The 26,968-nt window shown below is 46.0% G+C and overlaps 1 protein-coding gene across 3 annotated transcripts in view; it reads right to left on the minus strand.

The window, feature by feature from the left end:
* Positions 1–3,660: 3,660 nt before the first annotated feature.
* lmtkb (lemur tail kinase 1 b) overlaps positions 3,661–26,968 on the minus strand; it is an 82,950-nt gene continuing 59,642 nt past the window's right edge. The window contains exons 1-13 of one of the 3 annotated variants that reach the window (XM_014212710.3): positions 25,389–25,934; positions 22,494–22,635; positions 15,122–15,201; positions 13,339–13,457; positions 12,816–12,903; positions 11,918–12,051; positions 11,150–11,356; positions 10,668–10,817; positions 10,018–10,220; positions 5,698–9,527; positions 4,558–4,681; positions 4,104–4,337; positions 3,661–3,912 (exon numbers count right to left, since the gene is read on the minus strand). In XM_014212710.3, the coding sequence (XP_014068185.2) occupies positions 3,884–3,912; positions 4,104–4,337; positions 4,558–4,681; positions 5,698–9,527; positions 10,018–10,220; positions 10,668–10,817; positions 11,150–11,356; positions 11,918–12,051; positions 12,816–12,903; positions 13,339–13,457; positions 15,122–15,201; positions 22,494–22,518 (5,223 nt within the window). In that variant the 5' untranslated portion in view covers positions 22,519–22,635; positions 25,389–25,934 and the 3' untranslated portion in view covers positions 3,661–3,883. Of the gene's footprint in view, positions 3,913–4,103; positions 4,338–4,557; positions 4,682–5,697; positions 9,528–10,017; positions 10,221–10,667; positions 10,818–11,149; positions 11,357–11,917; positions 12,052–12,815; positions 12,904–13,338; positions 13,458–15,121; positions 15,202–15,352; positions 17,450–22,493; positions 22,636–25,388; positions 25,935–26,968 lie in introns of those variants that run through there. The other 2 variants (XM_014212685.3, XM_014212719.3) reach the window with 2 other exon arrangements.

Consider the following 26,968-nt stretch of genomic DNA (forward strand, 5'->3'; position numbering starts at 1 on the left):
GTGAGTGTGGGTGGGGCACATTTACTGACAGCATCCCTAAACTAGTCCTGCTCGTTTAAATCACAACCAGCGCATTACCAAATGTTGCTCCTTATCACAATACCCCCTTCATCTCACTAGCCTGGGTACCAGTCTGTTTGTGCCATCATTACAAGGAGTGGCATGATGACACAAACAGACTGGTACCCAGGCTATCGTCTCGCTATACAGATGTAGGATCTTAATTTGATCACCCTGTTGCAGGAGAACTTTCCTACAATGCAGGACGTTTCAAAATTGTAGAGTATTTGATGTTTAAAAAGCCTTTGGAAGTTTGTAATCTACACTTTGAAAATTGTATCAAGCCCTACAAAAATGTCCATGAATTATAACCCACAAAATTCACACTTCCTGTTGCTGCAGGATTATTTTCCTGCTGTAGCAAACTGTCTCAAATTAAGATCTTACATCTGTAGGGTTAAAACATTATAGATCAAATATATATTCCTGTTCCTGTTTGCCTCATGACTTCATTAAATATATCTCTTTGGCAACAATAAAACAAAGACATCTCCTTTTATCTCCCACTTCCAGGTCATTTCTTGATATTCTTAAAATGTTCTTTCTTTTTTTGAGATATAAAAATAGTACATACACAGACGTCGGTCTAGATAGATCTATAGACACTATACTAGTGAACAATATTAAAGCTCTAGAAAGGCAAACAAACAGAACAGAACACACTGACTGCATGGAGACTAGAGTGGATCTGTGAACCATAGAACCTACTGTATGCAATTCTATATCTATGTGTTGAACTGAATTGGCACCCTGGTTCATTGAAGCTAAAGCCTACAGTGATATTAGCCTGGTCCCAGATCTGTTTGTACTGTCTTGCCAACCTATGGTGATTGAGGTAGGCAAGACTGCACAAACATACCTGCGACCATGCTACAGTGATACTGATGTAATACTGCATTATCTTACCAGCCTGACTGTACGGAATGCTTTCTATGTTACACCCACAACCACCCGTCTTCCTTTCTATAGCACATACATTTTCACATACAGTACATAGCAAAGTAAAAGGTCCATAAATTCTAAATGCATTTTCCATTGTTAAAATCATGAACACAATCGTGAAACATTACACAACGACAAACCCATGTAGCATCACCAAACCCTTGACCACCACACAGCTGAACATAAACAATATGTTAACACTGAACAAGTACTCAGTTCTGTGGTCTTCCTATAGTCATTGGATTATTTAATCTTCAACATGTTACCGAAGCCACTTGAGCCACTTGAAAATAAATGGAAGTTTGTTCTTCCATTCTTTAAGTTTCATTTTTAGGTTTCATATTTCTTAAAAGTGATAATTTCATCAAAGGTTTTCTATAAAAATGATATGCTACTGTATCTGTAAGTTTATCTGTGTATTTGTAAGCTTGCTGTTCTTATACTGCAGTACGATTTTCAGAATCGGAAATGTACAGGTTCTTTGATCATTTAACAAAGAATCTTCACCTCAAGACAAGGAGACCAATTACACAGCATGTGATGACGTGAAGCTCTCAACACAGAAGCCAACATATGCTGTGATTTACCCACACTATCTGCTGCAAAGCACGTGGATCCAAAATCCTAAAAAAGAAGTACAGCATTTATTAAAAGTCATCTGAATGATATTGCCTCAAAACTGACTTGATGGATATGCACAATAGCTTAGGTCCAGGGATGTATGTAAAAGCAGAGTTGGATTCACTAGAACCAAAACGGAAGCAAACGGAACCAACAGGGGAAGGACATAGCTGAATTTGTTTTCCGTCGCGAAACGTTTTGCAACTGTTTGGTATGGTGTGCACTAATGATTATACCCCAGGCATTCAGAGGGAGGGGAATAGTGACCCACACAGACAGAGGGAGAGGAATAGTGACTCTGGCATTCTGATTGGTGGAAATCATAAGGGCGATACATACAGTACAATACAGTGGTGGTCCTACTCCTTATAGAAAACTCTGGAATCACTAAATGCAGCATTGATCATCTCTGCTAACACACAGTCATTTCAAGGCAATAACTTTCTGCCTTGTTCAATTGCTCCATTCCTTCACATACACATAGATGTCCCATTATTCTCTTCAATGGATGTAAAAGTGTTTGGAAACATGTAACATTATTATATTACATGTGCTATTTCATTTATATTAGAAGAGGATAGGTGAAGCAATGTCTCAAAGATATGTTGTTGGTCACTTTCCAACACCGATCCTTCAGTGAAAAGCCTGGATTCTGTCCTTTCCTCCATTTCTTCACCCCCTCCTCCTCTGAGTGGGGTACATGGTGTGTTCTGTTTTGATACCCATGTGTTTTGCTCTCCATAACATACTGTAAATGAGTGATGACTATGGTGGCAAACAACGTTCCAAAGTTCATCCTTAGATTTGTGTTGACGCTCAAAAAATATGTTGAACGCAACATAAAAGTCTTTACCTGCATATAAGTTCTTTGTAACGTATATTACTCTGTGTATTTACAGCTGAAGTCGGAAGTTTACATACACCTTAGCCAAATACATTTCAACTCAGTTTTTCACAATTCCTGACATTTAATCCTAGTAAAAATTCCCTGTCTTAGGTCAGTTAGGATCACCACTTTATTTTAAGAATGTGAAAAATCAGAATAATAGTAGAGAGAATGATTTATTTCAGCTTTTATTTCTTTCATCACATTCCCAATGTGTCAGAAGTTTACATACACTCAATTAGTATTTGGTAGCATTGCCTTTAAATTGTTTTACCTGGGTCAAACGTTTCGGGTAGCCTTCCACAAGCTTCCCACAATAAGTTGGGTGAATTTTGGCCCATTCCTCCTGACAGAGCTGATGTAACTGAGACAGGTTTGTAGGCCTCCTTGCTCGCACATGCTTTTTCAGTTCTGCCCACAAATATTCTATAGGGTTGAGGTCAGCGCTTTGTGATGAACGGAACCCCTTCCTTGCAAGCCGAAGAACACCATCCCAACCGTGAAGCATGGGGGTGGCAGCATCATGTTCTGGGGGTGCTTTGCTGCAGGAGGGACTGGTGCACTTCACAAAATAGATGGCATCATCAGGGAGGAAAATTATGTGGATATATTGAAGCAACATCTCAAGACATCAGTCAGGAAGTTAAAGCTTGGTCGCAAATGGGTCTTCCAAATGGACAATGACCCCAAGCATACTTCCAAAGTTGTGGCAAAATGGCTTAAGGACAACAAAGTCAAGGTATTGGAGTGGTCATCGCACAGCCCTGACCTCAATCCTATTGAAAATTTGTGGGCAGAACTGAAAAAGCATGTGCGAGCAAGGAGGCCTACAAACCTGACTCAGTTACACCAGCTCTGTCAGGAGGAATGGGCCAAAACTCACCCAACTTATTGTGGGAAGCTTGTGGAAGGCTACCTGAAACGTTTGACCCAAGTTAAACAATTTAAAGGCAATGCTACCAAATACTAAGTGAGTGTACGTAAACTTCTGACCCACTGGGAATGTGATGAAAGAAATAAAAACTGAAATAAATCATTCTCTCTACTATTATTCTGACATTTCACATTCTTAAAATAAAGTGGTGATCCTAACTGACCTAAGACAGGGAATTTTTACTAAGATAAAATGTCAGGAATTGTGAAAAGCTGAGTTTAAATGTATTTGGCTAAGGTGTTTGTAAACTTCCAACTTCAACTGTATTATCATATATTATTTTCTATATACTCATAAGAGTTGATTCTCTTCTCCCCTCTTCTCCCACACCATAAACAATAAGAGGCACTGTCTTTTCAGAAACCTGATGTCCAAAAAGCTCTACATAAAAGTCACGATAAGTTTATGTGGTGCAGCTCCTGGGTGGCTGTGGTTCTGTTCTACTCTCTGTCCCCATCCTCACTGCTCCCTGCCGAGATCGGGAGAGAGAGAGAGAGAGAGAGAGAGAGAGAGAGAGAAAGAGAGCGAGCGAGAGAGTGCGAGAGACGGGGAGGGAGAAGGGGATAGTTACAACTTATTCATTATGTTTCATTATTCACTATGTAAAATCCATACAATTAGTTCTCCTCAGACATGTTTCTAATGAAACATCAGACTCACCTGGACCAGAGTCTATGTCGGAGTCGGAGACGTGTGTGATGGAGAAGCGAGACACATGGCTAGGGGAAACGGTGAAACGGGAGTACTGCACCGCTGGTTTCGGCTCCGGGGCCTTGGAGGTGGAGGGCAGGCTGGGTGTGGAGGGGGTTGAGGCTGAGGAGGAGGCAGCCATCTTGGATGAGGAAGTCGGGAGGGGCAACAGGGGGAAGTCATCCTCCCACTCATACCCTGCACCTGAAGAGAGAGAGGGAGGAAGGTAGAGAGAAAGGAAGAGAGAGGGAGGAAGGAAAGTAGGTATGGAGAGAGGAAGAGAAAGGGAGCAGTTTGGAAACATCCGCCTCTTATATTTTACACATCTAAATCCATAGATTTGAGATTGATTATGAAATGAAATGCTAATTGACTTCAATCAATGTTTCAATGTAAGTAGTGGACTCTGGACTAATGTACTTACTCTCTTCTGAGATGTTTCCGTCTGAGGAGTCATCAGAGGTTGGTTGTTTGCCCTCTGAACCCTGTGCGCTGGTCTCAGCCTCTGGAGGGAAACCATGCTCAGCCAGCTCTTTAGTCGGGCTCTGCTGTAAACGGACAGTAGTCAAAAGGTTAGAACTATGTTTAGTGTGCATTTAAAAAAAATATATACTGAACAAAAATATAAACGCAACATGCAAAAATTTCTAAGATTTTACTGAGTTACAGTTCATATAAGGAAATAAGTCAATTTTAATAAATGCATTAGGCTCTAATCTATGGATTTCACATGACTGGGTAGGGGTGCAGCCATGGGTGGACCATGGAGGGCATAGGCCCACCCACTTGGCACCCAGCCCCACCCAGCAGGGAGCCAGGCCGAGCCAATCAGAATGATTTTTTCCACACAAAAGGACTTTATTAAAGACAGAAATTCTCCTTAACACCCCCCATCAGACGATCCCTCAGGTGAAGAAGCCGGATGTGGAGGTCTTGGGCTGGCCGGTTGGACGTACTACAAATTCTCTAAAATGACGTTGGAAGCAGCTTATGGTAGAGAAATTAACATTCAATTCTCTGGCAACAGCTCTGGTGGACATTCCTGCAGTCAACATGCCAATTGCACACTCTCTCAAAAGTTGAGACATCTGTGGCATTGTGTTGTGTGACAAAACTGCACATTTTAAAGTGGCCTTTCATTGTGCCCAGCACAAGGTGCACCTGTGTAATAATCATGCTGTTTAGTCAGCTTCTTAATATGACACATCTGTCAGGTGGATGGAGTGGCTTGGCAAAGGAGAAATGCTCCCTAACTGGGATGTAAACAAATTTGTTCATAAAATTTGAGAGAAATAGCGTTTTTGTGCGTATGGAACCTTTATGGGATTATTCTACTTTCAGCTCATTAAACATGGGACCAACACTTTACATTTATATTTTTGTTCAGTGTCTATAGTAGTATGTCTAGTTTAATTCAAGGCACAAAAAAATATCTTATTTGTCTTATACCATGTGACTTAGAATGAAAAAAGCAGAAAAATGACCATGAATTTGTGAACTAGCATGATGCAGAAACGACCCTTTCCTTTATCTTGTTTTCCTTCATCTGTGATTGACTACTCACCTGGTCAAACAGGTAAACAGTGACATCATCAAAGAAGGACACCACCTTCTTCTTTCGTTCCAGCAGGTCATCAGCGAGTGACTCGGAGGTGAGCGGGGTGGGCATCTTCAGTAGACTACGTAGGTTATGAGCATCGCTACAGTCGCTGACCACAATGGGTACCACATGGTTCTCCTCCTCGCTCTCCTCCCCTCCACTCTGCTCCTCTTGAACACTGTAACTCCTCAGCTCCTCATCTGACTCACTGTCATCCGAGTCACCATCTCCGTCCTCCTCATCCGCCTCCCCCCCGTCTGTGAGCGACACCCGGACCGGAGGGGGAGTCATCGGGGGGAGAGGAGGAGGAGGAATGGAGGGAGGGGAGGAGGAGGAGAAGCGTTGACGGCGTGCAGGAGGTCCGTTCTCTTCATCATCATCGTCCTTGTCGATGCTCTCTGACCTTTCGCTAGATGCTTCTTCTAGGACGTCTGCTGATTCTAAGGCTTCAGATGAGTCCTCCACGTCTCTTCGCTCTCCTTCCTCTTCCTCCTCCTTGGTACCAGAGTTGGTTTCAGTACTGCTGCTCCTGTGGAGTTCCCCCAGGACTTCTTCCATAGCCCCCACCACCTCTGCTGCCCAGTCTCCCAGGGAAGAGGGCTCCTCCTGGGCAGGCCATCCCTCTGACCCTTCCTCTACTTCTCCAGAGATATTGGAGGGCAACTCTAGCCCCAGCTTCAGCCCTTCATCATGGGTACACTCTTCTGTCAGGCAACCCTCCATCTCTGTGTCTTCACTCTCCTCCAGAAGAAGAGCTAAGGTCTCATCTCCCTCCTCCTCTTCTTCTATATGAAGAGGGCTGTTTTCCCTCTTCTCTGTCAGGCTCTCCTCCTCTTCCTCTATATGAAGAGGGCTGAGCTCCCTCTCTGTCAGACTCTCCTCCACCTCTCCCTCCTCCTCTTCCTCTATATGAAGAGGGCTGAGTTCCCTCTTCTCTGTCGGGCTCACCTCCCCCTCTTCCTCTATATGAAGAGGGCTGAGTTCCCTCTTCTCTGTCAGGCTCACCTCCCCCTCTCCCTCCTCCTCTTCCTCTATATGAAGAGGGCTGAGTTTCCTCTTCTCTATCAGGCTCACCTCCCCCTCTCCCTCCTCCTCTTCCTCTATATGAAGAGGGCTGAGATCCCTCTTCTCTGTCAGGCTCTCCTCCTCTTGACCCTCCTCCACTCCTACATTTTCATCACCCCCCGCTTTCTCATCCTCCTCATCCCTGGAAAGGCGCTCGTTCTCATAGTCAGAGAAGTAGGCAGAGTCCCTGTAAGGGTTCTTCTCACTGAGGGGGGCCAGCTCCTTCTCTTTGTCTGCGGTCTGTGAGGCTGCTAGAGCCACATCTTCATCCAGGGTAAGTTCATCCTCATCCTCTGGTGGGGCCACCTCGGCCTCCTCTCCCCCCTCCTCCCCCTCTTCATCCAGGCTGGTGTCCAGGACAGACTCCCCAAGTGGCTGGGTGAATGTCTTTGGGTCCCGGGGCTCACTGTGGGGCTCCTTGGGGACAAACTCTGGGCTCTCGTTATTCTCTGTGTCGTACCCGCTATCCATTGCCTTGGGGGAGGAACTAGATGGGTGGGGGGAGCTGGAGACAGGGCTGAATGGCTCTGCGGTGGAGCCGGCCGCTAAAGGCATCAGGTCCATGGAGTCCATGGAAGTCATGGAATCGGGTGTTCCCACCTGCTTCTGCAGGGACTTGAGGGGACGGGCCAAGGAGGGGGAGGCATTAAGGTCCCCGGCCGACGCCTCGTCAGCAAAGATCCCTGAGGTCACATCAGTAATGTCATCTTCTTCATCGTCGTCGGTATAGCAGTCGGAGATGTCCACTAGACTGATGCTGGAGCAGTGGTCTCTGTCCAGGCCGCTGTCTAACGTATGGCTCAGCTCTGACTCAGGCTCAACCAAGCAGACTAGGCCAAGCACATTCACTGAGGGAAGTGGGGCAGCCATTGCCATAGTCATGTCCTCTGGTTTAGGATCAGTGAGAACCCCTTTGTCTTCTGTGACAACCTCTTGCTTGTGGTCTATGGAAAGGGAATCGTCCATAGTGATGTCAACATACTGCTCAGGGTGGTCAAGGTTGGTTACGGTTGTGGTTGTGTTAGTGTTGTGTGTCAGGGTTGATTTAGACACACTAGGCCCTCCCGGTGCTGGAGACAGATTCACACTCTCTTCCTCGTTGTTGAGCATCTCTGCAATCTGATCTCTGTAGCCATCACAGGTGTAGTTTCGCACCACTAGGCCTGTGAGGGGGTCGACGAAATGAGAGTGGCAGCACTCGATTGGTGGCGGCTTCACCTCCCTCTCCCCCTCCCTCTCGTGGCACAGATAGATGTAGGTGTTGTAGGCGTCACCGGAGGGTATCAGGGTATGATGCTTCCCCAGGGATAGACAGCTGCTGTCTTTAGCCGAAGCCGCCGTAGCCTCCAGGTAGTCTATGGGTTTAACTGCAGCAGAGACAGAGGAGCGGAAGGTCAGGTTGTGCTCCTCAGGCCACGAGTCCTCTATGTCGGTAGTGGGCATAGTGTAGTGGAAGTCTACATAGGCATCCTGTTGTTGCTTACAGCCAGCCTGTCTACTACGGCCCAGGCCTAGACTGTTGTTGTTAGTGCAGTGGTTAGAGAGATTAGAGGGCCAGGTGTTACTACTGTTGATTCTCTGCCTCTCTGAGAATATATCCTCGTCCGAGTCTTCCGACGCCATGGTGATGCTGACTGAGTGGGTGTGGCCTGGCATGGTCGGCATGGTTTTCCTCAGAGAACCCATCATGTCATAGTAACCCCCAGTGACGCTACTCCCCCCAATGATGGAGCCTGGTCCCTCGGTCGTCTCCAGGTAGGGGTCCCCTACCCCAAAAGGAGGACCACCACCCTGGGGAGGGGTACTGATGGAGGGAGATATCCCCAGAGGGTTTTCCAGTTCCCCCAGGGCCTGACGCAGGCTCCGGGACCCCCAGCTCTCCTGGTGGGGCTCAGGAAGAGAGTGTTCCCGCCCCATCAGGTAGTGCTGGTGATGGTCCAGACCCAGACCCATGTGGTGGCCTATGCCCATAGGGGGTGAGTGTTCGTAGTAGAACCCCCCATCCCGGTCCTTGTAGGAGACGTAATGACCAGCCTCCCAGGGTCTCAGGGGGCTGGAGTCAGAGACTTGCCCCAGCAGGGGTTCCATGGTCAGGGAGATGGCCGGGCTTCCATCTGGGTCCGAGTCATACGCTCCACCACCCCCAGCTTTACGGATGTCTGCCGACCAGTACGAGTCCACAGGCTTGGAGTGGGTCTGGGAGGGACATGCACCCATCCCCATTAAACACTCCCCTGAGTCTGCACTGCCACTGCCGGTCAGGAAGCTCCCGTTGCTGCCCTGGTAGTCTGGACTGTAGGAGCACATGGTGTAGTCCAGGTCCATGTTGATGTGACAGTCCACACCAGGCTCCTCCATGCGGACGTAGTACTCAGCACTCACTGAAGGACTACAGGCGCTGAGCACCGGCACAACCCCGACCCCAGAACCATGCAGCATCTTGGGCTCGTAGTAGGCCACCCCACCACAGCCCCCCACCATGCCCCCTGGCCCAGGGTGGTAGTACAGGTCCTGGCGGTGGTAGTTGACGGCCCCTAGGGTACCGCTGGAGGACAAGGCAGCACGGTGGTAAGGCTGCTCCACCCCCGCCTGAGCCTTCTCCCACTTGTACTCGAAGTTCAGGCCGTGGCTGGTCTCGGTCACGGTCAGTATATCATCTCCTGACTCGCTGTGGTAGCCGTCGCATCCAGAGAACTGCTCCAGCAGGGGGAAGGAGGAGGAGGGGAGGTCTGTAGACAGATAAGTACTTTGGTAATCCCCCAAGGGGAAATGTCATGTCAAACAGCAGCAAACCTTAATCAACTAAAGCAGGGTTGGTGGGCCCTGAGTATCTGAGTCTTTTTTACCTTTATTTAACTAGGCAAGTCAGTTAACAACAAATTCTTATTTTCAATGACAGCCTAGGAACAGTGGGTTAACTGCCTTGTTCAGGGGCAGAACAACAGATTTTTACCTTGTCAGCTCGGGGATTCGATCTACCGACTTTTCGGTTACTGGCCTCTAACCACTAGGCTAACTGCCACCCCGAGTTATGAGTAAACATTTATAATCACACACTATTTCTTCTTAATTTGGGTCATTTGAGGACAGTATGTTTCTTTGAACTAAAGTGATACTGAAAAGAGCAGTGTGCAGATTTGTATTTTGTTTTAAAACAGAAGCAGACAAAAAAACATCATGCAAAGTAGACAGGAGCCATAGAAAGTGGCGTAAACGTACCAATGGCCAGGGCTCCTGGCCCATGGTGGAGGCTGCTGTTGGGGCCAGCTTTGGGGTTGGGACGCAGGGAGTTCCAGCGCCTCTCAAAGTCCTCCTCGGCCTCGTTGGCCCCCTTGGCACACAGGTAGCTGAGTAACAGGTGGACCTCCTCTGCATTGGGCCTCTGGTCTGGTTGGAGCCAGCAGAACTGCATTACCTCATACCTGGTGACACAAGAACACACACACACACGCGCACATACACACACACACACACCACAACAACCATTACAACAACCATGGGATACAGGAAGATATAATGAACCACAAATGAATCTATCGGCTGTGGTCAAAAGTAGTACATCACACATCAGTCATTTTATGTCTGTGTCCAAAATGTCACACTATTCTCTATTTAGTGCACAACGTTTGACCAGAGCAATAGGCACTAAATAGGAAATAGGGTTCCATTTGGGACCCAGAATATGTGTGGGATGACGTTTGTCTGTGTTTGTCTGTGTGTGTGTTTGTCTCTGTGTGTGTCTGTCTGTCCGTCTGTCTCCCTGTGTGTGTGTGTGTGTGTGTGTGTGTGTGTGTGTGTGTGTGTGTGTGTGTGTGTGTGTGTGTGTGTGTGTGTGTGTGTGTGTGTGTGTGTGTGTGTGTGTGTCTCACCAGCGCTCTGCCAGGGGTATATTGAGCAGGGGCTTGGGCAGTCGGAGCTGCTGTTCCCTCACAGCATAAGTCAGGACCTGTCTGTCAGAATAGTGTCTGTACGGCTGATTGCCCAACTCAAACAACTCCCAGATAGTCACGCCCAGAGACCTGAAAAAACACTCAACATCAGACTATAGAATCACAGGGAAGAGCAACACATCAAATCAAATTACACATACTTCGTAAACAAAAGGTGTGGACTACCAGTGAAATGCTTACTTACATGTAAAGCATAACAACCTATATTTATTGGGGAAAACATTGGGCAATTAAGATCACTGAGACCAAAATCCAGATAGGGTCGGTTTCCTGGACAGATTCCTCGACTAAAAAGCATGCTCCATTGAGATTGATCTTCATCCAGAATTTGGCTGAATCAATCAATCAATCAATCAATCAATCAATCAATCAATCAATCATCGGCCGATTGGTGTTCTTACCAGACGTTGCTCTGTTTGCTCTGTCCTACTACCAGTAGGTTGCCATGGACTTCATCTATGAGTTCTGGAGCGATCCAACGCAGTGGCACGTACATCTGGTCTGATGTCACAAAGTAGTCATCTTTGTACTTATTGTGTGACAGGCCGTAGTCTCCGATCTTCACTGTGACATCAGCGGTCAGCAGGCAGTTTCTCAGGGCCAGGTCACTGCAGGGAACACAGAGAACACATTCGTACATCAGATCATAATTGATTGATGATGTATATGCATAACAGGCAAGTTATCATGGTGAGTCCATGGACAGTCTGACGTTTTAAATACTGTACTAAAAGCCTTACAGAACTTCATGCAGTCAATCAATAAATGTTGTACATTTTTACTCATCAATTTTAACCATTCCTTATAAGTAGATGCTGTGTAGCCAGTGAAGAGAAGGGGTCACTCTGGAGAGAAGAGGTCTCCCCCTGCAACAAAATCACTGATGCTGGAGTCTATGAAGAGGCACTCAGGCAGCACCAGGATATTGTTACAGGAAGGAACCAACAGGAACCAAGAAGAAATCCAACAACTCACAGCTATGGGATTCTGGGAACCTAATCTGTCATAGGTTTCTACAGAACAAGAATACGATGTGACGTCTGGCAGCACGTGACTACCGGGTACCACCGGTCTACAGGGTAATAACAGTGTCATTCCAATGAGTGGGTTGTAGTATAAAAACTATAACATAGTGCTAATGATATATAGATAGAGGAAGTGACACCCACCTGTGTATGAAGTTGTGTTTGTGCAGGTGCAGGAGGCCTGAGGCAATATCACAGGCCATCCTCTGCAGTATCAGGGGTTCAGGGGTCATTGTGTCTGCAGCCCGACAGCTCCGCATGTACCCTTTCACATCACCCTGGTGACATGGAGGAGATATATAGAGATTTATTTTTTTGTAACCGTTATTTAACTAGGTTAAGAACACATTGTTATTTACAATGACGGCCTACCTAGATATAGTGAAGATCCGAGTACGAGTCAATTCCAATTTCAATTCCACTCAATTCAGAAAGCAAACTAAATTCCAATTCAAAATGTTCATCATTAAATAGCATTGAAGAGAACTGGAATTGGACTTCCTGAATTGACTGGAATTGAAATGGAATTGACCACAACCCTAGCGGAGATATTAGAGATATATAGATATTGACACAATAAAGGATGCTGCTTAGACATTTAGCTAGTTACAGTACAGTTAGGTCACTATGCACTGGCTGAAGGACTTTTTGGAAGTGAAACGTCCTGTCAGTGAGTGTAGATAGGTCTTCCCTCAGAATGGATACGTCACAATCATTTGATTGCTCATTCAGCCAGTAATACAATATTTGGCTACTGAGGGGCAGACAAATAAAAACTAATATAATATATTGGCACAATCACTTCAGTACAAAGATGAGTATCATAGACGTGATTATAGTAGCCAGATATACAGTGGTCCAGTAGTCCAATCTGTCCAATACATGATGAGGGTCATAGACTGCCTGCAGTAAAGAGATCGCAATAGACGCTGGACCATGACTCTAGCTAGTCCAGCAGGCTACTGACGGCAATGGCCGTAGACAGATAGGCAGGCCTATATGAAGTGGTGCAGTGACAGCCATAGTCCAGTTTAGTACTCACCAAAGGGCAGAACTCCATGACCAGCAGGTAAGGGGTGACCTCAGTGCACTGCGCCAGGCACTGCAGGAGGGCTGGGTGCTGGAGGGCACTGGAGACGGACGGGTGCAATGTCAGAGAGTTAGTGTAGGCACAAAGCACTGTCATGACAAATAAAGAAACAGGACTTGGTCTTCAATCAACTCTAGGTCAATTCCATGCTGATTAACACTATAATGAAAGTGAACAAAGTGAGGTTTAGTCATTTAGTCTCAATTAAGGATCTAAAAGGATGAAAACTACATGGAGTGAGAGAAAGAGACCATTACAGACAGCGAGAGAGAGAGAGGGATAGACAGAGAGAGGGAGAGACAGAGAGAGACAGACAGACAGAGAGAGACAGGGGAGAGACAGAGAGAGACAGAGAGAGACAAAGACCGTTACAGACAGAGAGAGAGAGGGAGAGAAGGACAAAGAGAGAGAAAGAGAGAGAGAGAGAGACAGAAAGAGAAAGAAAGATAGACAGAGAAAGAGTAAGTCTGTTCACCGGTATGGCTGGGCCTCCTCCAGGAAGTGCATCTGGTCCTGAACACTGGCACTGGCCTTCAGCTCCTTAACCACCACCTGGGTGGTGCTGACACCCGCATTCACCTCCCCCAAGAGAACCTGGTAATAGAGCCACAGAGACACATCGAGAGGGTACGCACGACACACACATACGCACACACACAGAAACACACAGACAGATGGGGAGGAATGGAAGACACAAAGCACAAAGTCAAACAGAGAGACACACAGAGAGACAGTCAGTGACGAAGACAGAGGAAAGGCACACAAAAAATAATTCCCAAACAGTACACACACATGGAAGTGATTATTGTGAAGGACAAACATGATTGAGGAGGATACACACACGTTCAGGCAAAAGGCGGATGGGACAGTCACACAAATGCAAGTAAACAGAGAGATACACAGAGACAGAGAGGCATACACAGAGACAGAGAGATACACAGAGACAGAGAGATACACAGAGACAGAGAGATACACAGAGACAGAGAGGCATACACAGAGACAGAGAGGCATACACAGAGACATACACAGAGACAGAGAGATACACAGAGACAGAGAGATACACAGAGACAGAGAGGCATACACAGAGACAGAGAGGCATACACAGAGACAGAGAGGCATACACAGAGACAGAGAGATACACAGAGACAGAGAGATACACAGAGACAGAGAGATACACAGAGACAGAGAGGCATACACAGAGACAGAGAGGCATACACAGAGACAGAGAGGCATACACAGAACATGCAGATTAATATAGAGACCAACAAGAAATACAGAACCACACGTGACAGAGTGGTGTGCATGCGGTCACAGAGACAGACACACAAGAATGGACATACCCAGTCAAGATACACAAGTGTGGGGAAAGGGTGTGTGCACGAGTGTATGAGCGTGAGAGAGAACAGACAAAGGGAGGGAACGAGAGAATGACGATAATCAGTTATCTACATGTCATAGTAGCTCAGAGTAAGCTGATCGCATGAAAGCCTGGGTAAACCTTCTACTACCACTTCACACATTAACATGCCATTTAACAGACACTTATAGCGATAGCGACTTGCAGTGACTTTACGTATCAGTGGCCCCAGGAATCCAACAGACAATCAGGTATTGCAGGCATTGTGCCCTACCAACTGAGCCATACAGGAACCTGCACAATGTAACACTATATTCATAACCATGAACCCAATGAGTAACTGCAATACTTGTTACAGTCTTTAAAATCCTAATTACACAGTAATAGGAACAGAGTGAAATGTAAAGTAACACTCCTGCTAGGGCAGGCGACACGGTTCTCCCGGAGTCATATATGCCATTCAGCATATATGCATATACGCTTTTATCCAAAACACATTTTTCATGTATGTGTGGTCCCGGGAATCAAACCGGCTATCCTGGTGTTGCAAGGGCCATGCTCTACCAACAGAGCTACAGAGGACCACAAGTCCTTTCTGTGGCGTTCTACCTCTCTGTACCCGGCCGTGTCAGTCAGTCAGGGAGACATCATGTGGACCAGCCCAGGATTACCGTTACAGACAGACATTACAGGTAATGCACCGTCAGCCATTTGAACAGGCTCGCTCCTTAACACGACTGGGATCACAGCTCAGGGCACAACAACCGTGACCGTGACAGAACATTTCATATAGCTACCTCTCATAACCCTGTACAGTAGCCTCCAGCACAGCGAAAATAACCAACAAAATACAACCAAAAGAAGTCACAAGTAAACATGAGGAGGGAGAGAGTGGTTTTACCTTTCCGAACCAGCCATCGCCGATCTCCTTCAAGTAGAGAAGACTGTGGCGACCGAGTTCTGTGGACTTCAGGAGTTGGACTTGGGAGACAGAATAAAAAGAGAGATGTTAGAGAATGACCTTACAAGTTTTACAACACAACTATTATTCAGTTTTAAACAATACAAACATCCACATACAAAATACAACATACGGATAAACACCCACAACATCACCCCTGCCGAGACCCACCTCAGCATTGGTTTATTTCAGACAATAACTCTCCATTTCAAGCCTCGGGCTTAAGAAAGAAATGTCATCTGGCCAAATACACATCTCTGTCACGTACAATGAAAGCGATATAAGCCATCCATCTTGCAATGGGTCAAGCATCCTCTAAGTCCCAAAACTCGCCATGTTGATTTGTTTTGATTTGAAACAAAAATGGCAGCAAAAGCCATGGTCCAAAAAGAAAGTTCCTCTAAGGTCCTTCTCTTTCAGTCAGAGGCATGCCCTGGCATCATAGCATCAGCCTCAGTCCTCCTCTCCCATTGCTGTATCCTATCTGTCAGTAGCACGGTGATGTCCTGTGTCCCACGTCTATCCTTTCCCCTGCAAACACCAGCCTGCTCTCACGCTCACTCTCAGCCCAAACTCATCCAAACGAGACAGGAGTGACAGCAACATTACTCCTCTGTCCTTCCCTCTCTCTCATTCCCTCCATCCCTCTCTCCCCCGACAATGACCGATGACACTCACATTCTCTGCTCCAGAGGAGGACAGACAGATCTTTGTGGCAGTGAACCCCCCTCAGACTGGCCACACAGACCCCTCCCTGTGTGAGGGCCATATCTGACGCCTCTGCCCTATAATGTTCCAGAGGCTAGTCATTCCGTGGGGAGTGGGTACGCTCGCTCGCTACTGCAGTCTCTGGCCTATAGAGAATCACAGCCATTGTCTGTGTACTGCCACTGGGACTGTATGGTACCAGAATGGACCAACCACACAGACACACAGACACACAGACACTGGGCCTCTTACCTCGAAGCTCAGTGACACAGTGGTGAACTGACAACTTAGAATAGAGGTTACGCCATTTTGTTTCCTCCATCTTCCCTCTTACTTCTAGAATGGCTTGGAACTTCAACTTCTTAGAACTCGTCTTAGAACGTCTTCAACTCTGGGTGTGCCCATTCTCTCACACCTGATTCAACTAATCAACTCCTCATTAAGCCTTTGATTAGTGGAATCAGGTGCCTTACTGCTGGGTTGGGAAAAAAGCCTGCATGCCCTGTGGGTCTCCAGGACCAGGATAAAGACGATTGCTGAGGGCCACAGACAGTACAAGGAGATGCCCATAGTAACAGCCATGACTATCAGCCTCCTACCATACATTCAGAGTCTTCCATCTTTCCTGTCAACAGTAAGCCAATTCATTTCTGACGGGAAGTCTTTTTGAAAGATGAGGAGGCTAAATCTCTCGGGGCCAAATGGAATTCCCATTATCATCATCATCGCAGAAGCACACGGGGCGGGGTTCATATGTGTGTGTGTGTGTGTGTGTGTGTGTGTGTGTGTGTGTAGCTGTGTGTTCACACCAGTGCACCCTGTGACCTGTGCGGGTGTAAGTGTAACTGTATAACAGCACAGCTGTATCAGGGTGGGTCTTCGTCTTGGGGACCAGTTCTGGCTCTGGACCTAGCCAAGGTCTGACAGTATGGGAAAGGCAATAATACGAGCCCCACCTCTCCCCCTCTACCTCGAACCTCTGCCTCCCAGCAACACAGCATATACAACAGGGGAACTGTTGATGTTGACAGCCTGTATTCACTGGTCCATCTTGGAAATGAGAGAGCTTTGAAACCTAAATGATAATTTAAGAGAGAGAGTGAAAAAGAGAGAAAGAGATAGTGAAAGAGAGAGAGAGGTAGTGAAAGAGAGAGTGAGAGAGAGAGAGAGAGAGAGAGAGTGAGAGAGTGAGAGAGAGACTATACCTGTCTCTCATCCTGCGATGTAGGCAACAGCCACAAGGTCCTGTGGCCAGCTCATAAGGAACTCATAGGGAGTGGTCTGAAAGGATCGAATGTCTGACCTCAGCCCCCTAACTATCCAAGCTCCCGCCCTTAATCAATCCTGTGTGTCACTATAGGCCTCCTACTTACTCCAAAAACCTCATCCAGCTATATACAGCCATACATACCACAGCGGCCATATGGAAAACACATGAGGAGCACAAACTCAGCAAAAAAAGAAACGTCCCTTTTTCAGGACCCTGTCTTTCAAAGATAATTCGTAAAAATCCAAATAACTTCACAGATCTTCATTGTAATGGGTTTAAACACTGTTTCGCATGCCTGTTCAATGAACCATAAACAATGAATGAACATGCACCTGTGGAATGGTTGTTAAGACACTAACCGCTTACAGACGGTAGGCAATTAAGGTCATAGTTATGAAAACTTAGGACACTAAAGAGGCCTTTCTACTGACTCTGAAAAACACCAAAAGAAAGATGCCCAGGGTCCCTGCTCATCTGCTTGAACGTGCCTTAGGCATGCTGCAAGGAGGCATGAGGACTGCAGATGTGGCCAGGGCAATAAATTGCAATGTCTGTACTGTAAGATGCCTTTGACAGCGCTACAGGGAGACAGGACGGACAGCTGATCGTCCTCGCAGTGGCAGACCACGTGTAACAACACCTGCACAGGATCGGTACATCCAAACATCACGCTAACGGGACAGGTACAGGATGGCAACAACAACTGCCCGAGTTACACCAGCAACGCACAATCCCTCCATCAGAGCTCAGACTGTCCACAATAGGCTGAGAGAGGCTGGACTGAGGGCTTGTAGGCCGTTGTAAGGCAGGTCCTCACCAGACATCACAGACAACAACGCCACCTATGGGCACAAGCCCACCGTCGCTGGACCAGACAGGACTGGCAAAAAGTGCTCTTCACTGACGAATCACCGTTTTGTCTCACCAGGGGTGATCGTCGATTAGCGTTTATCTTCAAAGGAATGAGCGTAACACCGAGGCCTGTACTCTGGAGCGGGATCAATTTGGAGGTGGAGGGTCCGTCATGGTCTGGGGCGGTGTGTCACAGCATCATCGGACTGAGCTTGTTGTCATTGCAGGCAATCTCAATGCTGTGCGTTACATGGAAGACATCCTCCTCCCTCATGTGGTACCTTTCCTGCAGGCTCATCCTGACATGACCCTCCAGAATGGCAATGCCACCAGTCATACTGCTCGTTTTGTGCGTGATTTCCTGCAAGCCAGGAATTTGAAACTTGCAGGTGCCTTGGTGGAAGAGTGGAGTAACATCTCACAGCAAGAACTGGCAAATCTGGTGCAGTCCATGAGGAGATGCACTGCAGTACTTAATGCAGCTGGTGGCCACACCAGATACTGACTGTTACTTTTGATTTTGACCCCCCCCCCCTTTGTTCAGGGGCACATTATTCAATTTCTGTTAGTCACATGTCTGTGGAACTTGTTCAGTTTATGTCTCAGTTGTTGAATCTTGTTATGTTCATACAAATATTTACACATGTTAAGTTTGCTGAAAATAAACGCAGTTCACAGTGAGAGGACGTTTCTTTTTGTGCTGAGTTCATGTCCTGACAGAACAGCTGTTGTTTTCAGCATAGGCCTACAGCATGTACCACAAGTTACTCAATTTGTGATAGTCCATTATCTTATTTCAACATACTGAGTTAAAAGAAAGTTTGCACATTACATATTCCACAAATCTAACAATGTAGATTGATTATATTCCATCTAAACGGTCTTTATGCAAAAGTTTATAAAACACATACTAATTATACACTTCTATTTTCGCAATTTGAATTACATTCATCAAAAATTCTACGCCAACAAAGGTGTTTGAGGGTGGAATAAGGTAGCAAGCAAGCTACAAGAACTCAAACACAGCACATTTTGCAGAAATTAATGGTGAAATACCGATCGGATTAATGTCATTGTTTATTTCAAGTTATGTCTTTATTTTTGCTGAACTACTTGATCTTTATTGGTTGATATAACTTGCAGGATATCATGGTAGCCAATATTTATGTTAGACATTATACCTGGATTTACTGTTACTGCTGCTACTGTAGTAACGTTAGCAACGTTAGCATGTAGCTAGCTATAGCTACCATCGGCCAACAACAGAGTTAAGCCAGTTTGGTTATAGATGTTCAATGTCTATTAGGATGGTAAAGGTTCATCTTGATTTTGTGTAAAAGTACGAGCAATGCTAATGTGCTGAACTGCTAATAAGCGATGTGTTTCAAGGCCACTAGTGGTTGGCTAGTAAGGGTAAGGCAGCAGGTATGCTAAAAGCCTGAGAGCTGTATGAGTGATAAAACCTTTTTTTTTGCTGATACAGATTAAATAAATCACAGGATACGGTCAGATGATAAATTGGCTTTATTCAGAGTGCCAAAATACTTATTCAAAAACAATAAGGACTCGGTATAATGTGGGTCATTACCGTCTTATGTGGACAGTGCCTTTGATCCTGCTGTGTATTCACTTGTGATCTTCTCCTGACCTCACTTTTATCGACAAGACTTCGGTCAAATTCAGATAAAATATACATTTCTCCTAAAATAAAAATGTAAAGTGATATGTCGTATTGGGACTTTTAGTCCCAATACAACTATGTTAATCTCCTTGGGGACAAGATTACTCTCATGTCCACTAAAGTGCTGGGCCCATACTCACAAAACCTCTCAGAATAAGAGTGCTGATCTAGGATCAAGTCCTCCCTGGCCATATAATATGCATTGTGATCTCAAAGACAAAACTGATCCTAGATCAGCACTTCTACTCAGAGACTCTTTATGAATATGGGCCCAGGCTTTGATGAACAGTATATTGGAATTGCTAGTCAAGCAGGAGACTGACCTATGAACTGACCTACAGCGAACTGTCAAGTACGAATCATAAATTCAGCCTGCCTTCTGATGTCATGAGTGTATCAATCCAGATCGGCATGCATCAGCCCCATAGCCTACACATCAACACACAACCAGGTCCATTGTCACGGACAGACTGAAAGACAGGGAGAGAAAGAGGGATAGAGAATCAGGGTTTATCTCTCTCGCATGCCTGACATACCAAGGAGCAATTGTGTAGGCTGGGGGGGTAACAGGGAAAGAGAAAAAGAGAGAGAGCTCATTCATGGACCACAAAGTTCATTCTACAGGGACCTAGAGCTCTAAACCAGGGCAGAGGGGACTGTGGGATAGATGGAAGCCAAGCCCTGGAGTGGTCCAGGGCAGTGGGATGGGGGATAGGCCCAGCAGGAGTCCAGTGTTAGGGCGTTGGTCACTAACTTTGGGAAGACTTTTTGGGCTAACACCAGAGCCAGAATATATAGTACAGTGCACCTTGATATTCTTAAGAACTCCTCACTGAAAACACTAAGCTTTGGCTCTAATCTACTGCCAAGTTTGCATAATTTTTTGAAGGAGAGAATAAAGGCACAAAATAAAAGATGTATTTGTACCTTTTCTCTTTATCCTCTCAACTTCATCTGACCTTTTCCTCTACCGTTTATATTTTATTCCTTTTGTGAAAGTTAGTGAGTGTCTGAATTTGATATGGTTCTCTCTGACAGTCATTCCCTGGGTTTATGCAACCCTGAACATCCCCCTCACAGAGATTACTTCAAATAAAGTGCATTTGGAAAGTATTCAGACCCCTTCCCTTTTCCGCATTTTATTACGCTACAGCCTTATTCTAAAATTCATGAAATTCAAATACATTTTTTCCTCATCAATCTCCACACAACACCCCATAATGACAAAGTGAAAACAGGTTTTCAGAAATGTTGCAAATTTATTCAAAATAAAATACAGAAATACCTTATTTACTTCAGTAAGTTCATAACCTTTGCTATGCGATTCGAAATTGAGTTGTTTCCAATGATCATCCTTGAGATGTTTCTACAACTTGATTGGAGTCCACCTGTGGTAAATTCAATTGATTGGACATGATTTGGAAAGGCACACACCTGTCGATATAATGTCCCACAGTTGACAGGGCATGTCAGAGCAAAAACCAAACCATGAGGTCTAAGGAATTGTCCGTAGAGCTCCGAGACAGGATTGTGTTGAGGCACAGATCTGGGGAAGGGTACCAAAAAATGTCTACAGCATTGAAGGTCCCCAAGAACACAGTGGCCTTCAACATTCTTAATTGGAAGAAGTTTGCAACCATCAAGACTCTTCAAAGAGCTGGCCACCCAGTCAAACTGAGCAATGGGGGGAGAAGGGCCTTGGTCAGGGAGGTGACCAAGAACCCGATGGTCACTCTGACAGAGCTCCAGAGTTGCTCTGTGGAGATGGGAGAACCTTCCAGAAGGACAACCATCTCTGCAGCACTCCACCAATCAGGCCTTTATGGTAAAGTGGCCAGACGGAAGCCACTCCTCAGTAAAAGGTACATGACAGCCCGCTTGGAGTTTGCCAAATGGCACCTAAAGGACTCTCAGACAATGAGAAACAAGATTCTCTGGTCTGATGAAACCAAGATTGAACTCTTTGGCCTGAATGCCAAGTGTTACGTCTGGAGGAAACCTGGCACCATCCCTACGGTGAAGCATGGTGGTGGCAGCATCATCCTGTGGGGATGTTTTTCAGCGGCAGGGACTGGGAGACTTGTCAGGATTTAGGGAAAGATGAACAGAGCAAAGTACAATGAGATTCTTGATGAAAACCTGCTCCAGAGCGCTCAGGATCTCAGACCTCGGCGAAGGTTCACCTTCCAACATGACAACGACCCGAAGCACACTCCCGACAAGACAACGCAGGAGTGGCTTCGGGACAAGTCTCTGAATGTCCTTGAGTGGCCCAGCCAGAGCCCGGACTTGAACCCAATCGAACATCTCTGGAGACATGAAAATAGCTGTGCAGCAACGCTCCCCATTCAACCTGCCAGAGCTTGAGAGAATCTGCAGAGAAGAATGGGAGAAACTCCCCAAATACAGGTGTGCCAAGCTTGTAGCGTCATACCCAAGAAGACTTGAGGCTGTAATCGCTGCCATAAGGTGCTTCAACAAAGTATTGAGTAAAGGGTCTGAATACTTACGTATGTAAATGTGATACTTTTTAATAAAAAAAAAAAAGAAAATTAGCAAACAAAACTAAAAACTAGTTTTTGCTTTGTCATTATGGGGTATTGTGTAGATGGATGACGGAGAAAAAAAACGATTCATTTTAGAATAAGGCTGTAGCATAACAAAATGTGGAAAAAGTCAAGAGGTCTGAATACTTTCAGAAGGTGCTGTACTTAAATCTTCTTGTTGAAAGAAAAGTATTTGAACTGAACTGAAACTAAATGAGGGTGAGAGACAGAGAGACAAAGACATGTTGGTCCTACCTGATCGTCCTGGTTGTTTGGCCATGGGGAGTGACACCTCAGTCAGGGGCAGGATGTAAACATCAGGTCCGCTCTGGGACGCAGGGGATGCCAGGGTGGACAGGTCCGCCTGGTACTCCTCCCCCTCGGCATTCTCAAACTCCTACAGAAGAGGACAAAAAGGTCAGAGGTCAGATAGTTCATACTGTGTCATTCCCTGGAGTTTGAAACCTGAGGAGCGTGTGTGTGTGTGTGTGTGTGTGTGTGTGTGTGTGTGTGTGTGTGGAGAGAGCGAGAGTATTGGAAACATTTGGAGACAGGATATAAGTGTAAAAGCCCCTTAGTTGTATGGAGTTGAGTGGTGGGGTGGAAACTATGGAAAACTGTGACCCTTTGTAGCCTCCTCCAGCACCCACTCCCCTGCTTCCCCCATCGTCCTCACCCCTCCTTCCATCCCCCCATCCATCCATCCATCCTGTCCCACGAGAGAATATACACACACACAGGACACACACCCTCTTGTCTCTAGGTCCACAGCTTCACACGGCCCCTCAAACATGTGTTTTCACTCTCAGGATCACCAGAGAGCCAGGAAAACACATGCCTCTAACACGTACCCTTGCAGAGATCACACACATGCAGTTCCCATAACATGTACTGCTACAGAGTTCACAAAAACACACAAACATCCACTCACATATCTCTCCCACATCTACAGCAACATAGATCAAAAGGACACACATCAACATCCACTCACATATCTCTCCCACATACAGCACATACAGAAAGTATTCAGACCCCTTTACTGTTCCACATTTTGCTACGTTACAGCCTTATTCTAAATACCCCATAATGACAAAGCAAAAACAGGTTTTTAGACATTTTTACACATTTATAAAAAAAACGGAAATATTACATTTACATAAGTATTCAGACCCTTTACTCAGTACTTTGTTGAAGCACCTTTGGCAGCGATTACAGGCTCGAGCCTTCTTGGGTATGACGCTATAAGCTTGGCACACCTGTATTTGGGGAGTTTCTCCCATTCTTGTCTGCAAAACCTCTCAAGCTCTGTCAGGTTGGATGGGGAGCGTTGCTGCACAGCTATTTTCAGGTCTCTCCAGAGATGTTCGATCCGGTTCAAGTTCGGGCTCTGGCTGGGACACCCAAGGACATTCAGAGACTTGTCCCGAAGCCACTCCTGCATTTTCTTGCCTGTATGCTTAGGGTTGTTGTCCTGTTGGAATGTGAATCTTCGCCCCAGTCTGAGGTCCTGAGCACTCTGGAGCACATTTTCAAGGATCTCTCTATACTTTGCTCTGTTCATCTTTCCCTCTGTCCTGACTAGTCTCCCAGTCCCTGCCGCTGAAAAACATCCCCACGGCATAATGCTGACACCACAATGCTTCACTGTAGAGATGGTGCCAGGTTTCCTCCAGACATGACGCTTGGCATTCAGGCCAAAGAGTTCAATCTTGGTTTCATCAGACCAGATCATTTTGTTTCTCATGGTCAGAGTCTTTAGGTGCCTTTTGGCAAACTCCAAGCGGGCTGTCATGCGCATTACACTGAGGAGTGGCTTCCATCTGGCCACTTTACCATAAAGGCTAGATTCTCCCATCTCCACAGAGGACCTCGGGAGCCATGTCAGAGTGACCATCGGGTTCTTGGTCACCTCCCTGACCAAGGCCCTTCTCCCCCCATTGCTCAGTTTGGCCGGACGGCCAGCTCTAGGAAGTTTCTTGGTGGTTCCAAACTTCTTCCATTTAGGAATGATGAAGGCCACTGTGTTCTTGGGGACCTTCAATGCTGCAGACATTTTTTGATACCCTTCCCCATATCTGTGCCTCTACACAGTCCTGTCTCGGACCTCTTCAGACAGTTCCTTTGACCTGGTTTTTGCTCTGACATGCCCTGTCAACTGTGGGACATTATATAGACAGGTGTGTGCATTTCCAAATCATGTCCAATCAATTGAATTTACCACAAGTGGACTCCAATCAAGTTGTAGAAACATCTTAAGGATGATCAATGGAAACAGGATGCATCTGAGCTCAATTTTGAGTCGCATAGCAAAGGGTCTGAATACTTAAGGGAATATGTTTTTTTAGTTTTTATAAATTTGCCAAAAAATTCTAAAAACTTGTTTTTGCTTTGTCATTACGGGGTATTGTGTGTAGACTGATGAGGAAAAATAAATATATATAATACATTTTAGAACAAGGCTGTGGTCAGAATACTTTCCAAATGCACTGTACTGTATACAGCAACCTAGATCAAACAGACACATAAACATGCAGGCCTCTCACAGATAGCTGCACACGTGTACCTATGCACATACCACAGTGCTCGCACACATAAATAATAATAATACATGATCTTTATATATCACTTTAAAAGTTGCTGTACAATTGTAGAAACGAAAAAACAAGAAACAGAACTCTAAACAACACAACACATTTACAACTATTGAACTCTAGTGGTTCATTTTCAGTGTAACATTCTCAAAGCACAAAAACACAAAAAAATGTAATAACATTCCCTTTCTATGACATCAAGCATTGGACACTTTCACAGAACACATTCACAGCGCGAGTTCAGACTACACTTGTGCCTCTGATAATATCCTTCACTGATTAGCCTACTAAAAGATGAAACACTCTCCAACCAGCCCTCAAGAATCTGTCCAGGTCCAGCTTCCTAAAGCTAGATTGATGGGTGTTCTCCGGTCCGCAAAACTGTTTCTGGATCTGCTCCAGTCTGCGATGCGGAGAAAGGTTGGGAACCCCTGTTCTATAAGAACCTTCTCCAAGAGCAGCTGTAGCTGAATATCAGCCTGATACAGAGTCTTAGCGAGAGCTCAGAGTACACTTGACCTTCTGATGACATTACCATAACATCACCACCATTTCTTACCTGAGCTCAAGTTCCATTGGGAAAGCAGTGTTGGTCACCCACACGACACAAGATCACTTGTACCCTGTACCCCAAATGTCTCTGCAGAGCAACAAGCTAAAAGAACCTGCTACGCCACCTCCCACCCAGGGTGGCCCAGCTGGTTTGCAGGGCATGGTAGTGGCAGTGCCAAGCACAGAGCCTACAGTAGGAGCATGGTCCTGCAGCTGAGATAGTCTTCATTGTTGAGTTCAGCAGATAACAGCTAGCTAGCACTCTGGTGAGACCACAATGGTCCATCTCAATGTCACATAGAAAGAGAGAGAGATAGAGGGAGGGAGAGAAAGAGGGATGGAGGGGAAAAGAGAGAGGAGAAGGGAGGAGCAGTGACTCCCAGTCCAAAAGGAAGTTCCTGTGCTCCTCCCGAGCGGGAAATAAAGGTGGGAGGAGGGCAATTGAGAAAACGAGAGAAAAAAAGCCTCCACAAAAATGTGAGGCACAAGAAAAACTTTTCACATTCTATCCTCATGACATCACTCTTCACTCTTCTGTACTTCTTTCTCTTCTATCACTCTCTCTTCTCCAGTCATAGAACATGTGCAGGGCAGGCCCCTTCCCCACTGAATGATGAGCACACACACAAACACAAACACACGCACATACACACACACTAACACACAATAACGAATCCTAAAATCCCCTCTTCCTGCTCTGAGAGAGGCTGTGTCTAATTCCAGATGGGGGCCTTGGGGTCTGGGGGGCCGGATGTACTGTGGGCTCTGGGGTATGCCCTTCCTCACGCCCTCGCTCAACCCCTGCTCACCCCTTTCTCCCTCTCCTCTTGTTTGAATTAGTTCTGCCCTGTCTGTCTTTCAAACATAATGGAAGAGAGAAATATAGATTGAGAGACAAAGGGAGAGAGAGAAGAGAGTGAGAGAGAAGGCGAGACAGAGGGAGAGCAAAGAGAGAGGGAGATACAGCTGGAGAGGAAAGAGAGAGAGAGGGAGATACATAGGGAGAGCAAAGAGAGAGAGAGGGTGAGACAGAGAGAGGGAGAGACAGAGAGAGGGAGAGACAGAGAGAGGGAGAAACAGAGAGAGGGTGAGCAGAGAATGGGAGAGACAGAGACAGAGGGAGAGTGGAGAGGGGGAGAGAGAGAGGGGGAGAGAGAGAGAGGGAGAACAAAGAGAGCGAGAAAGGGAGAGAGAGAGAGTGGAGAGAGAGACAGAGTGAAGAGAGAGAGAGAGAGAGAGAGAGAGGGAACAACAGAAGGAGAGGGAGAGTGAAGAGAGGGAGAGAAAGAGAGAGAGAGAGACAGACAGAAGAGAGATTGAAGATCTTAGAGGGAAGAAATGAAAGAGGATCAATCATTGGTGATTAAGAAGAGTATCAGTCTTCTTAGCTCCCCAGTGACAGATAATTGACAGACTTAGCCTCAAGTATGCCCTTTCTTTTTTTAAATTCTCTTCTTCAAAGTCACTATGGCATGAATCTTCATTTGAAGTAGAACGTGGAAACTGTCATAGGCATCTGTGCCTGTTTCACTTTAAAACAATCCTCTGTATGTGCGTGTGTGCATGTGTGTGTGCGTAGATGGTTAA

Source organism: Salmo salar, chromosome 01 (assembly GCF_965601325.2).
Source record: "Salmo salar chromosome 01, fSalSal1, whole genome shotgun sequence".
Lineage (NCBI taxonomy): Eukaryota > Metazoa > Chordata > Actinopteri > Salmoniformes > Salmonidae > Salmo > Salmo salar.